Below are 13,843 nucleotides of genomic sequence, written 5' to 3' on the forward strand. Positions count from 1 at the left end.
CTGGACTTCAGAAAAGCAGACTTCGACTCCCTCAGGGAACTGATGGGCAAGGTCCCCTGGGAGAATAACATGACGGGGAAAGGAGTTGAGGAAAGCTGGCTGTATTTTAAAGAATCCTTATTGAGGTTGCAGGAACAAACCATCCCGATGTGTAGGAAGAAAAGTAAATATGGCAGGCGACCAGCTTGTCTTAACAGTGAAATCCTTGCTCGTCTTAAAAACAAAAAAGAAGCTTACAAGAAGTGGAAGATTAGACAAATAACCAGGGAGGAGTATAAAAGTATTGTTCAGGCATGCAGGAGTGAAATTAGGAAGGCCAAATCACACTTGGAGTTGCAGCTAGCCGGGGATGTTAGGAGTAACAAGAAGGGTTTTTTCAGGTATGTTAGCAACAAGAAGAAAGTCAAGGAAAGTGTGGGCCCCTTGCTGAATGAGGGAGGGAACCTAGTGATAGAGGATGTGGAGAAAGCTAGTGTACTCAATGCTTTTTTTGCCTCTGTCTTCACAGACAAGGTCAGCTCCCAGACAGCTGCACTCTGGGGAGGAGGAGGGGTATGGGGAGGAGGTGACCAGCTCTCTGTGGAGAAAGAAGTAGTTCGGGACTATTTAGAAAAGCTGGACGAGCACAAGTCCATGGGGCCGGATGCACTGCATCCGAGGGTGCTAAAGGAGTTGGCCGATGAGATTGCAGAGCCATTGGCCATTATCTTTGAAAAATCATGGCGATCGGGGAAGGTCCCGGATGACTGGAAAAAAGCTAATGTAGTGCCCATCTTTAAAAAAGGGAAGAAAGAAGATCCAGGGAACTACAGGCCAGTCAGTCTCAACTCAGTCCCTGGAAAAATCATGGAACAGATCCTCAAGGAATCAATTCTGAACCACTTAAAGGAGGGGAAAGTGATCAGGAACAGTCAGCATGGATTCACCAAGGGCAAATCATGCCTGACTAACCTAATTGCCTTCTATGATGAGATAACCGGCTCTGTGGATGAGGGGAAAGCAGTGGATGTGCTATTTCTGGACGTTAGCAAAGCTTTTGATACAGTCTTCCACAGTATTCTTGCCAGCAAGTTAAAGAAGTATGGGCTGGATGAATGGACGGTAAGGTGGATAGAAAACTGGCTAGATGGTCGGGCTCAATGGGTAGTGATCAATGGTTCCATGTCTAGTTGGCAGCTGGTATCAAGTGGAGTGCCCCAAGGGTCGGTGCTGGGGCTGGTTTTGTTCAATATCTTCATTAACGATCTGGAGGATGGTGTAAACTGCACCCTTAGCAAGTTTGCAGATGACACTAAACTGGGAGGAGTGGTTGATACGCTGGAGGGTAGGGATAGGATACAGAGGGACCTAGACAAATTAGAGGATTGGGCCAAAAGAAATATGAGGAGGTTCAACAAGGACAAGTGCAGAGTCCTGCACTTAGGACGGAAGAATCCCATGCACTGCTACAGACTAGGGACAGAATGGCTGGGCAGCAGTTCTGCAGAAAAGGACCTAGGGGTTACGGTGGACGAAAAGCTGAATATGAGTCAACAGTGTGCCCTTGTTGCCAAGAAGGCTAATGGCATTTTGGGTTGTATAAGTAGGGGCATTTCCAGCAGATCGAGGGATGTGATCATTCCCCTCTATTCAGCACTGGTGAGGCCTCATTTGGAGTACTGTGTCCAGTTTTGGGCCCCACACTACAAGAAGGATGTGGATAAATTGGAGAGAGTCCAGCGGAGGGCAACAAAAATGATTAGGGGGCTGGAGCACATGACTTATGAGGAGAGGCTGAGGGAACTGGGATTGTTTAGCCTGCAGAAGAGAAGAATGAGGGGGGATTTGATAGCTGCTTTCAACTACCTGAAAGGGGGTTCCAAAGAGGATGGATCTAGACTGTTCTCAGTGGTAGAAGATGACAGAACAAGGAGTAATGGTCTCAAGTTGCAGAGGGGGAGGTTTAGGTTGGATATTAGGAAAAACTTTTTCATTAGTAGGGTGGTGAAGAACTGGAATGGGTTACCTAGGGAGGTGGTGGAATCTCCTTCCTTAGAGGTTTTTAAGGTCAGGCTTGACAAAGCCCTGGCTGGGATGATTTAGTTGGGTTTGGTCCTGCTTTGAGCAGGGGGTTGGACTAGATGACCTCCTGAGGTCCCTTCCAACCCTGAGATTCTATGATTGATGAAGGAGACACATATCCTCTCACTATTTCAGCATTTGCCCTCTTACTTTTTTTTTTCCCAGTGGGATACTATTTTCAACACTACCAGCCAACTAATTTCATAATGAGCACTAAGGTGCAAAAAGCAAGAACAGAAGCTAATATTGTCACGGCAATAGGTGCTAATGTCATGAATGTTACGAGTCACTGATGTATAAAAACTCAGGATGAAACTCTCAGTGCACCCAGACAGTCATTAAGGGATAAACCATCCTTGGTTTGGGCAGGCAAACCTTTTCTGGAGTTCCTTTGGATTTCAAACATCTACACAACAGGAAGTTTAGGATCTAGACTCACTTTTCAAGGCCAAATGGTCCCAGGTGAGCAGCTTTTGACTCAGGGAATTCCCAGGGGAAAAGCCCAGGGGGTTAGGGAGGACATGTTTAAATTGTGAGATTCCAGGAGAGGGACAAGGACTAAGGGCAGGTCTACACTAAGGGCGGGGGTCGAACTAGGGTACGCAAGTTCAGCTACGTGAATAGCGTAGCTGAATTCGAAGTACCCTAGTTCGAACTACTCACCCGTCCAGACGCCGCGGAATCGAAGTCTGCGGCTCCAAGGTTGACTCCGCCACCGCCTTTTGCAGTGGTGGAGTACCGGAGTCGACCGCGGCGCTTCCGGAGTTCGAACTATCGCGTCCAGATTAGATGCGATAGTTCGAACTCCGAGAAGTCGAACTCACCGCGTCAACCCGGCTGGTAAGTGTAGACTAGCCCTAAGGCTCGATCTGTACTACAGACTTCTGCCGGCATAGCTATATCGGTCAGGAGAGTGGGAATAAGGAGGGGGGCTGTTAGCTAGTTAAGCGGGGAGGTTGTCGCTGTGTATGGCTTTGCAGAGAGCGGCAGGCGAGGGCACTAGAGGGGTTTTTGGGGGAAGTTCACTGGCACTGACGATGACCAAGAGCACCCAAGACTCACTGCTGGACTGGAACTTTGCCCAGGACTCCTGAACTCTGTGTGCAGACACACTGCTGGGTGTCTGCCCCTTTCAGACTGTGGTACCACATGGCCTGTGGGGCCTTGAGTTGAATGCAACCCTGTTTTACCGCTCCCCCTATATTTCCCCTTGTTGTTTTCCTCCTTTCATCCCTCTGTAAATAAATATTTCCCTTTCCTATATTCCTTGTACTTTTCCTGTGTGTTCACTCTGGGGGGTTTGGAACAGGTGCCCCTGGGGTAGAAGGAACTTTCCTTGCTGCATTCCTGCGTGCGCCTTCTCTTGGCCAGAGCTGCCTGCAGAGCAGACTCCATCTTGGCCACGAAGGCGCTAAAATTACACATACAGCATGTGAACTCTAAGAGGAGGATCCTTCAACTGGTGCCATTAAAGTAAAATAGGAACACAAACACATGGAACATACCACACTGGTCCATAACATACGCCGCGCTGCACTACAAAGGACAGTTGAGCTTTAATAAGTGAAACAGACAAGCAGGAAGTGCAAATAATTTGGCCGTGCAATCTCAAGAGAAAGTATATGTGTCTTGTACAGTTCTAAACAGATCAAAGACCAAATTAATTTTGATTTTATAACGCTATTTATAATACATTGCCTGACAGCAGGAATTCAGCTCTAATATCTTACCAGCGCTTCAGAAAGCATTTAATAATAAATATTTATGAACAGCATTTGCAGGTCGATGAAGTCACCTGCATGTCTGCACCTCTGGGTATTTCTTCTTTTTGATGTAAACAGAGACTGTTTAGGAGTTATGAGAAAAGGACTGGTCCATTTGTCTGCAAAATTGCTTTTATTTCAGTAATTCAAGCACTGCACTAGATGGTTCATCAATGTTGAGGCCTGCTATTAATCAGATCGGGATGTATAATTGACTACAGTTCACGAAAACTGAAATGGCTTTCATGTGTGATTTTCACATCTGTACTTCCAATGGGCTTTGAAAGAAAATGAAAATTGTGCAAGATTGCCTCACTGTAAGGAATGAAGCATACAAAAAGCAACTGCTGCAATTTTTTTTTAAATAGGATGCAACACAATGTTCCATTACACCAATTTTATGTGGATATGATTGCTGTTGGGCCAAATTCCATTGTAAATCCAGAGAAATGCTTCAGTGGAATTACTCCAGATTTACAATCAGCAAAACTGGGTCCTTGACTTCAATAGTTACACTGGTGTAACAAAGTAGGGGATCAAGTCCAACCTGGAGCTGAGAGAAAAAAGAAAAAACACAGCTAAAAGTTTCAAATATCCAAAGGTGATGCGAGGATGGGGCAGGTTGGAGCCGCAGGTGTTTCTCTCACAGTCATTCTGCCCCGTCTTTAACAACTCCAGCTGCTTCTCCTGACCAGGGGAGGGTTCTGGAAGGTCCCTGCATGCAGGCTGAAGGGGCAAAGGCTTTCCCCCTAGTGTTGTGTGAGAAAATCTGATCTTTGCTATTTGGAGCTGCATTATGCTGGGGGTGTGGAGTGGCTTGAAATTAGACGAAGGTTTCTAACCATCAGAGGAGTGCAATTCTGGAACAGCCTTCCGAAGGAAACAGTGGGGGCGAAGGACCTCCATGACTTTAAGATTAAGCTAGATAAGTTTATGGAGGAGATAGTATGATAGGATAACGGGCTTAGTCAATAGGTCAATTAAGTGCCACACTAGTAATTAGTACAATGGGTCAATGATAGGATATTGTTAGCCTTTTTCCAGAGGGTATGGCTGGAGAGTCTTGCCCGCATGCTCGGGGTTCAGCTGACCGCCATATTTGGGGTCGGGAAGGAATTTTCCTCCAGGGTAGATTGGCAGTGGCCCTGGAGGTTTTTCGCCTTCCTCCGAAGCATGGGGCAGGGGTCGCTTGCTTAAGGAGTGGGTGGATCGGCTTATGTGGCCTGCATCTTGCAGGAGGTCAGACTAGATGATCACAATGGTCCCTTCTGATCTTGAATTCTATGATTCTATGATCAACAGCAACCCTGTGCGGGCTCAAGGTGGCTGAAGGATGAAAGCACACTGGAGTACATTTTGCTCTTCATTATAAAAGAGAAGTTTATGCCCCCATCTAGTGCTTATTCTACACCACAGCAGAGCAGACATACCCAGGGATCACCTCTACCCCAGGCTCAAATCCAAACACCTCCAACCCTTGGCACTGTGGTATGCTGGACAGGGCAACCTAGCACTTACTTTAGCACTCTGCGTGCCACATTGCAATATTGAACTACTGTTTGACAGAGGGGAGAAAGAAGTCCCCCATGCCCTCTCCATCCATGGTAAATATGTGAAGCCTTATGTGTTGAAGGTGCATTGTAATTAATATTTTCCCAAGAATACCTTTTATATATCATAACAAACTTTTGGTTGTGACTTGGACTGATTTATGGCATTAAACGCTCCCATTCATTGTCTGACTAAGAAAAGAAAGCCGAAGGTCTCACAAGTTATCTCTAGAGAACACTTACAGAAGCCAATGGCAACTACTGTATGCAATAACAACATTTACAGAATAAATCAAGATCTTCATTAGTTTTCTGAGTGTCATTAAAAAGCAGTTTGCGTTAGACAGAGATTCAGAGTATGATTTTTTCTATTGGGGCTCTGTAAAATATAATCGTGGATAGTTTACAAAGTATTTTGTTGCAGTCACACTGCCTGACTACTGAAGAAATATTAATGTAATGTTATAAAATATGAACAATCCTTTAAAAATCCATTTATTTACTTGAACTGGTTATCTTTTTAAAGGTGCAGTTCAATTTAGATTTGTTTCAGTTGTGAATCTGGCCAAAAGACTGCATAAAGACACTGCTTTAGGATCTACACTTCAGATATATAGATTATTTACTTTAAAAAAAGAGAGAGAGAGGGGAGAAGAGTTCCAGTATCATATAATATTTTAATGATAATATGCCTTTTCCTTCCTCTTCTTCCTAATATACTTGCCAGAGTGACATTATTTGCACATTTGGGCACAATACAGATTCTCAGTGAACACTTTATATGGCCTCTGTAATCTCTAAATATAGGATTTAAGATTGTGCCATTCTATTCTTTTCGAGACTTGTCTAATGTGACCATCCACCGTATATGAGAGGGAAAAAATCTATTTTTGTTGTTTAAGATGCATTTGATACATTTTCTCTCCCCTACATATCAAGAGTGATTTCAGTAATAGTTTCACATGTATACCATGGCAGAATTTGGCCGTATAGATTCAAGATTAAGAAACACAGATTGATTGCCAGGATTAAGTACATGCCTTAATAAACTGTTCTGTCCTCTTGCTCATAAAATGTAGTTCTAGTCTCAAAAGTGACTCTGCAAAAATGGCATTGGAGGCAGGGTGGGGACAGAGGCAAGGGCTCCATGTATACTGCATCTTAACATCAAATACAATCAGTTTAAGTGTTTAAAGGTAGTTTGTTTAACTGCAAGCCCTATTAATGTAAGCTCTGCAAGTCAAACTGGGTTCTTTCCTTCTCACACATCATCATCAATAATAAAGTTCTGCTGGCCAAATTATGTTCCAATCTTCAGTTGTCACTGAGGTTTCACAGGTGTAAACAGATTGGAATTTATCAAAGAGTTCTGTTGATGATGCAGCTCACTCATTCTGGTCTTTTGTTAGCTTTGGAGTAGTAAAGAGCAATAAAAATGTACTTGTGTCATGAAAATGAACCCATGCAGGGAGCTGATCCGAAGGGTAATTTTTACAAGGTCAGTGTTTGGAGCAGAACCTTACTTTAAATGCTTCTGTATTTTTACCAATTTGCTTATTAAGCTTTTCCCTTTAATGTTGACAGCTCAAAATCCTTTCAAGTTTCTTCCTTTAGATAATTTGTATAATAATCCTTGGATTATTTTCCTCAAAAAAACCTGAACTTGCTCTTCTATTTGCTCATTATTTTGGTTATGTTGCACATTTGTGACTAAGTCACATTTACATATTTTTGCTCAATAAATGTCTTTGAGGATCTGAAAGTGTAAAACTTTGGCCTGGTCTACACTAAAAAGGGGGTTCGAATTAGGGTACGCAAATTCAGCTATGGGAATAGCGTAGCTGAATTCGAAGTACCCTAATTCGAACTACTCACCCGTCCAGACGCGGCGGGGTTGAACTCCGCAGCTCCGCCGTCGACTCCACCACCGCCGTTTGCAGTGGTGGAGTACCGGAGTCGACCGCGGCGTTTCCGGAGTTCGAACTATCGCGTCTAGATCAGACGCGATAGTTCGAACTCCGAGAAGTCGAACTCACCGCGTCAACCCGGACGGTAAGTGTAGACTAGCCCTTTGTGTGATGGGGAACAAGTATGCTTATATTACCTTCTCCTGAGCAGCTGTACAAATCCACCTAAGCTGGGTTACAGTATTTATGGTTAAAATTTTAATATTAATATAGAAAATTGTACTTACTGCAATCAGCTTCATCTGATAGGTCCTTGCAGTGTGGTTTGTAGTCGCAAACAAGGTGAGACTCAACGCAGTTCTTGTTCCAACACATAAAATCAGTGACTGCTGGGCATTCCCTAGGACTCTCTCCAACTGAAACCAACAGGACATTTAAATCGATACTTTCATTAAATCAAAGTATGACCTTTTTGATTTGTTTACCCATTATATACTATCACTTTAGTGATTTACTGCATCCAACAGATGTTATTCAAGTCCACTCTCTTTTAATGATGTCTTGTGCCTGCCTAGACTGCTATATTGGCGATACTCAAAGCTGCGAGGATGGAATGTTTTGGTGGATAGGAATTCATTTCCACATCAGCACAACTCTCTTCCTACTTTATTTGTGGTGTGATATCTGTGCATACAATTCAATTTGCTACAAACTGGTTTAAGGAGGGCAGGTCAAAGTATTAAACCTCATCTCAATATATGACATAACTTAGAAATAAGAAATTGCCTGAAATGATCACTATGCTACTTTCATACAGTGCATAGCTTTCTGGAGTGTTTCAGGTCATTTAATTGCGTGAGATTTTTCAGTGTGCGGCAGAGAAACCTATTGCAGTCAACATGCAGGCTGCATAGGGATTCAGCCTAAACTATTTAAAATGAAGATTCATTTTACCAGAACAACTTTTCAGTCGCTCTTGAATCTGGGTAAAGTAGTGGAAAAGTGTGAATGGGAATGAATGAATAAGTTGGGGCAATACACCCAAAGAATGAGCCAAGGCCAGATAGCTCTTGGATTCAGTCCTCAGAGATCTGTCAAGCTTAAAAATACTCATATAAATGTTCATCAAGTGACTCAGTGAACTGGCTACATAACTGCAATTAGTATTAATAGGAGCTGTGCTGATAACCCAAAGCACAACATTTAAAATGCACTTCTATGAGTCTGAGATTTTTTTTCCTCCCAGTGCCTCAAGCTGTTCAGTGATACACACAGGAGAATGTGCTTTGACTGTATTCTTTGTAATTTGTTCTATGGCTCCTTCAAACATGACTGAAGTGGGACTCATCATCAGCAACAGCTCTGAGCAGCGCAACTTCAAGTATGTAAAGGGATAAGGCCAACATTTTAAAGAGATTTCGTTGATTCTGTATGTCTCTCAAAACTTGGATTGCACAACTTCAGACGCCTGCCTAAAACCTGATATTCAGAGGCAGACCCACAAGCCCTCATTGATGCCAAAATGAGAAAGCAAAACTAAATCCTAGTTCCACAGAGCACATAAACAGGGAAACATTCAAAAAATACATGAAATGTAACTCAAATCCTTCAAAGGGAGTTCAATGACTGGTTTAGTTAAATGTAGCACTGACTGAGGCAAGTCTTCATATGCAATAAAAAGCTATGAATAGTATTGGCCCTTAGATCTAAAGGTCTCAAATCTTGTAATGAAAGATAATACAATTAAATAAATAATAAATAATAATCATAAATTAAACATAGTTTTACAGATTTGGAAACTGAAGCATAGAAAGTTTAAGTGATTTACCTAAGGGCACTCAGGGACTTAAGTGACTTGGTGGTAAAACCAGAAATAGAACCCAGGTTTTCAAAATACTATATACTTCTTAAAAAGATAAGGTAGTGAAGGTAATAGCTGTTCATAGAATTGGAAGGGACCCTCAGGAGGTCATCTAGTTCAACCCCCTGCTCAAAGCAGGACCAATCCCCAGATTGTTTTTTTACCCCAGTTCCCTAAATGGCCCCCTCAAGGATTGAACTCACAACGCTAGGTTTAGCAGGCCAATGCTCAAACCACTGAACTATCCCTCCTCCTCCATTTTTCAGCTCTGTGTAAGATCAAAATCTTGTCTCTTTCACTAACAGAAGTTGGTCCAGTAAAAGATATTACTTCACCCACCTTGTCTCTCTAATATCCTGGAACCAACATGGCTACAACAACACTGCAATATACTTCTTAACTAATTTAAAAATTAAAAACATCTGAGGCAGTAAGCTGGGAACAATTATGTTGCTGAAGTCAGATTGGATGAACTGTAGATGAGTCCTACCCAAACTGCACTTCTGAATAGACATAACTATTGGAAAGTTTGGATCTGGATTCAAAACTTTGTGGCTTGGACTCTTCTGGAGTAAGAACTCACATGAACACATTTTTTCTGGGTAGCTGCATATGAAATGAAGTTTACATTTACAAACAGGATACAGGCTGTGCCAAAGGCTTTGGCAAAGGCCAAGGCAAAATCTTTCTTTGGAATCAACATGCCAAAATTGGTACAAATATCTAAAAACAAAATACCCTTCCCCAAACTTCATACTCTATCCAAAATTCAACTCTAAATGCGGGGGCTACGGACAGGGGGAACTCAGCGTTCTACTGCATAAACCAATAGTGGCCCTGATTGACCAGAGCCACTGTATTGATAGAAATCATACTAAAACAAGAAACATGATGATGGTTGTTGATCATAAAAGGTAACTACAGAAACTACGGTGACTGAAGAAATTCACAAGAATGGCACCCTTTCAAGTATCATTTTACCATTAATGTTTTAAATATTTTTCTAAAAATAGAAATACTTAATCACAGAACACTTCCAAAACCTAATATATATCACTTTCATTTCTGAGGCTTGGGTGCAATTTAACATAAGAACATGTTAGAAGCTCTATCAACATAGAACATATGAGGATTTTCAAAATATTATCCTGCCAATTCCTTCCCGTCTGCCATTGAAAAAATGGGTTGTCAAACTCTGACATTCTACCATGATTTAACCCATTGAGTTACAACACTACAATGTATGAGAGTGACATTTAAATCTCTCTGTGGAACTGCTTTATGAACCAGTCTAACTCCTCCTGATGAACTACTTAATTATCATGTGGTTGAAAGGTAAAATGATGTATTTCATGTAAAATAAGGGTTTTTCTCCACAATTTCTTGTCTTGTTGCATTTGTCCATACTGTGGGAGGATGTGTGCAAATAAATGGCTTTTGTGTTTCATCACATTCCTTGGCTGTGCTTTGACATTTAATCAAGTGGAAAGGTATTTAGTTACCTTATAGTCTCATTCAAGATTAACAACATCCCTTAAATACACGTACTTTTTTTTAAAGAATCTAACTCCTAAATAAAGCCCATGGAAATCTAAACACTGTCCCCATCGCCACACACAGAAGTCATTCCAAACCAAAAAACCTCAGCAAATACCTGCATACAAAGCAAGAGTTCGTTAAGGATCTCGTTTTCACGTGCTGGGCTGCACTTATATATTCAAAGGGAAAGCTATAGGGATCCATTGACCCATGGAGCAGCAACATGTTTCAAAAGAGCAGCACGTGCCAATCTCAGAGTTACATTCTATCATGATATAACCCTTAGAGCAAGAATGCTGGCATTTCACAGAATGGCATTCAAATGGAGGCTTGGGAGAATGTCTGTGGTTTCCAAATGGCTAGAGAAGGAAACTGTATGACTTAAAGGGGACCCAGCAAAGATCTCTCAAAGTGTTAACTTGCCTAATATTTAAAAATAGTGGAAGACTCAACTAGACTCCAGGAGTCTCTGTGAATTGTATATACTATGTTCTGCAATGTGATAGATGCTTCAAACTAACATGTTTATATTAATTTAATAGGGCTTTTCCTATATGTTCATTTATTCTTTTAAAAGCATTACAGTTTAACTTGCAAATTGTTAACAGTGTAATCTTCAACCAATTTTTTGAAACTACTGTATCATTACAATGGAACTGTGAGCTAGCGAAAGGTAAAGAATTTGGCTGGTTCTCAGTAAAGGATAATCATGTTTATAAAAAATGCCATAGGAAGTATGAAGCAAAAAAATACTTTATATCCAAGTGTAGGTTTGCCATAGAATTAAGGCTCCCTGACATGACAGTGAAATATTACTTTGGAAAGATCTATCAGATGTAACCCCAAACACCCATGTAAGCAGGGAACACTGGATTACATACTACCTTTCACTGCATGGCATTGAAGATAATTAATTGTGGCAAGGAAAGATGAGAGATGGTCTTGTGATTAAGGTCCTGGACAGAGTACAAGTCCCAGCTTGCCCACAGATTGTATGTGATCTTAGTCAAATTACTTAATTCCTATGCTGCAACTTCCGATCAGTAAAATGGGGATAAACATTTCTCTTTTCCTATCCTCTGACAGTGAGGTCTATTTAGGTTGTAAGCTCAGCTTTTTGAGACTTGGGCTGCCTGGTACTATGTATCTGTACAGCACCAAGCTCCAGTCTTGGTTGGGCAAGTAATAAATGGTGAACAGACACAGTGAGGGAAAGAATAGCAGCTGTCCTGCATTTTCTGTCCTGGTCCCCAAAACCCTATGAACCCTCTCTACAGACCCATGGCTTTGGGGGAGGGAACATGGAGCCGGAAGGGGAGGATGAGATGTAACTCTGTGCAGCATGCGTCCATCAGATACAGGCATATTTCCCATTGAAAATCCATCTGGGACTCACTGTACTGATCAGCAGTAATTTCTCCTGCCTAGGAACAAACTCTCCTCCTTCCTCACCTACCCGCATGGGGAATTCTGCAGAAGCTGCCTGCAAGGACTACATAACAGCATGGTCCTAGAGAACAATATTTCTGTTTTTTATTTGGGAGAAAATGATGATGTAGTCATATCATATAAACTCCAGTTCACAAGTATTTCAGTAGGATGTCAAACGGCAGCTACTATTGTTAGACATTTTTAAATCAGCAGGTCCAGAAACTTTCATCCAAGAGTTTTAAAAGAGCTGGCCAAGGAGCTTGCTGGGTCATTAATTATGATTTTTCAATAAATCTTGGAACACTGGGGAATTTCCAGAAGATTAGACGAAAGCTAATGTGCCAATTTTAAAAAGGGTAAATGGAATGACCTGGGTAAGTACAGGCCTGTCAGTCTGATATCAATTGTGAGCAAGATAATGGAGAAGGTGATACAAGACCCAGTTAAGAAAGAATTAAAGGAAGGTAATATCATGAATGCCAATCAACATTGGTTTATGGAAAACAGATCCAATCAATCTAAATTGGTATATTTTTTTCCCCAGAGATTAAAAATCTTGGTTGATAAAAGGTAATACTGTTGACATAATGTACTTAGATTTCTGTAAAGCATATGATTTAGTACCTCAGAACATTTTCATTAAAAAACTAGAATGTTATAAGATTAATATGGCACACATTAAATGCCAAAATGTAATTGTAAATGGGGAAACATCACTGATCAGGTGCATTTTCAGTGGGATGCTGGAGGGATCGGTTCTTGGCCCCACACTACTTAATATTATCAATGACCCTGGACAAAAACAAAAATGATCACTATAGAGTTTGCAGATGACACAAAAATTGGTGTGGTGCTAAATAATGAAGAACTGTCACTGACAGAGCAATTTGGATCTCTTGGTTAACTGGGAGCAAGCAAACAATGTGTGTTTTATTATGGCTAAATGTAACTATATACATCTAGGAACAAAGAAAGTGGGCCATATTTACAGGATGGACATAGGGGGAACTCTATGCTGGGAAGCAGTGACTCTGAAAAAGATTTACGGGTTGTGATGGGATAATCAGTTAATCATAAGCACCTACTGCAACACGGTGGCCAAAAGGGCAAAAGTGATCCTGTGACGCATACATGGGAAACTTGAGTAGAAATAGGAAGGTTATTTTAGCTCTATATTTGGCATTGGTGCAACTGCTGCTGGAATACTTTGTCCAGTTGTGGTGCCCACAATTCAAGAAGAATGTTGATTAATTAGGGAGGGTTCAGAGAAGAGCTATGAGATAATGGAGATATATCTATCTAATAGAGCTGGAAGGGACCCTGAAAGGTCATCAGGTCCAGCCCCCTGCCTTCACTAGCAGGACCAAGTACTGATTTTCCCCAGATTCCTAAGTGGCCCCCTCAAGGATTGAAACTCACAACCCTGGGTTTAACAGGCCAATGCTCAAACCACTGAGCTATCTGTCCCTCAAGACAGAGAATGAGAATGAATAAAGTATTAGAAAACATGCCTTATAGTGCTAGACTAAAAGAGCTCAATCTATTTAGTTTAACAAAGAGAAGATTAGGAGATCACAGCATATTACAGCATATAAATACATACACAAGGAACAAATATTTAATAATGCGATCTTCAATCTAGCAGAGAAATGATCCAATGATAGGAAGTTGCAACTAGACAAATTCAGATTAGAAATAAGACATTTTTTAAAAGTGAAAGCAATTAATTTT

The 13,843-nt window shown here is 41.4% G+C and overlaps 1 protein-coding gene across 1 annotated transcript in view; it reads right to left on the minus strand.

Moving 5' to 3' along the window:
• The window catches only part of MALRD1 (MAM and LDL receptor class A domain containing 1), a 476,497-nt gene that overhangs the window by 104,714 nt on the left and 357,940 nt on the right, over positions 1–13,843 (minus strand). Inside the window, exon 31 of the mRNA XM_039526296.1 lies at positions 7,569–7,697. Within this exon, the coding sequence (XP_039382230.1) occupies positions 7,569–7,697 (129 nt within the window). The remainder of the gene's footprint in view (positions 1–7,568; positions 7,698–13,843) is intronic.

Source organism: Mauremys reevesii, linkage group 2, assembly GCF_016161935.1.
Source record: "Mauremys reevesii isolate NIE-2019 linkage group 2, ASM1616193v1, whole genome shotgun sequence".
Taxonomy (NCBI): Eukaryota; Metazoa; Chordata; order Testudines; family Geoemydidae; genus Mauremys; species Mauremys reevesii.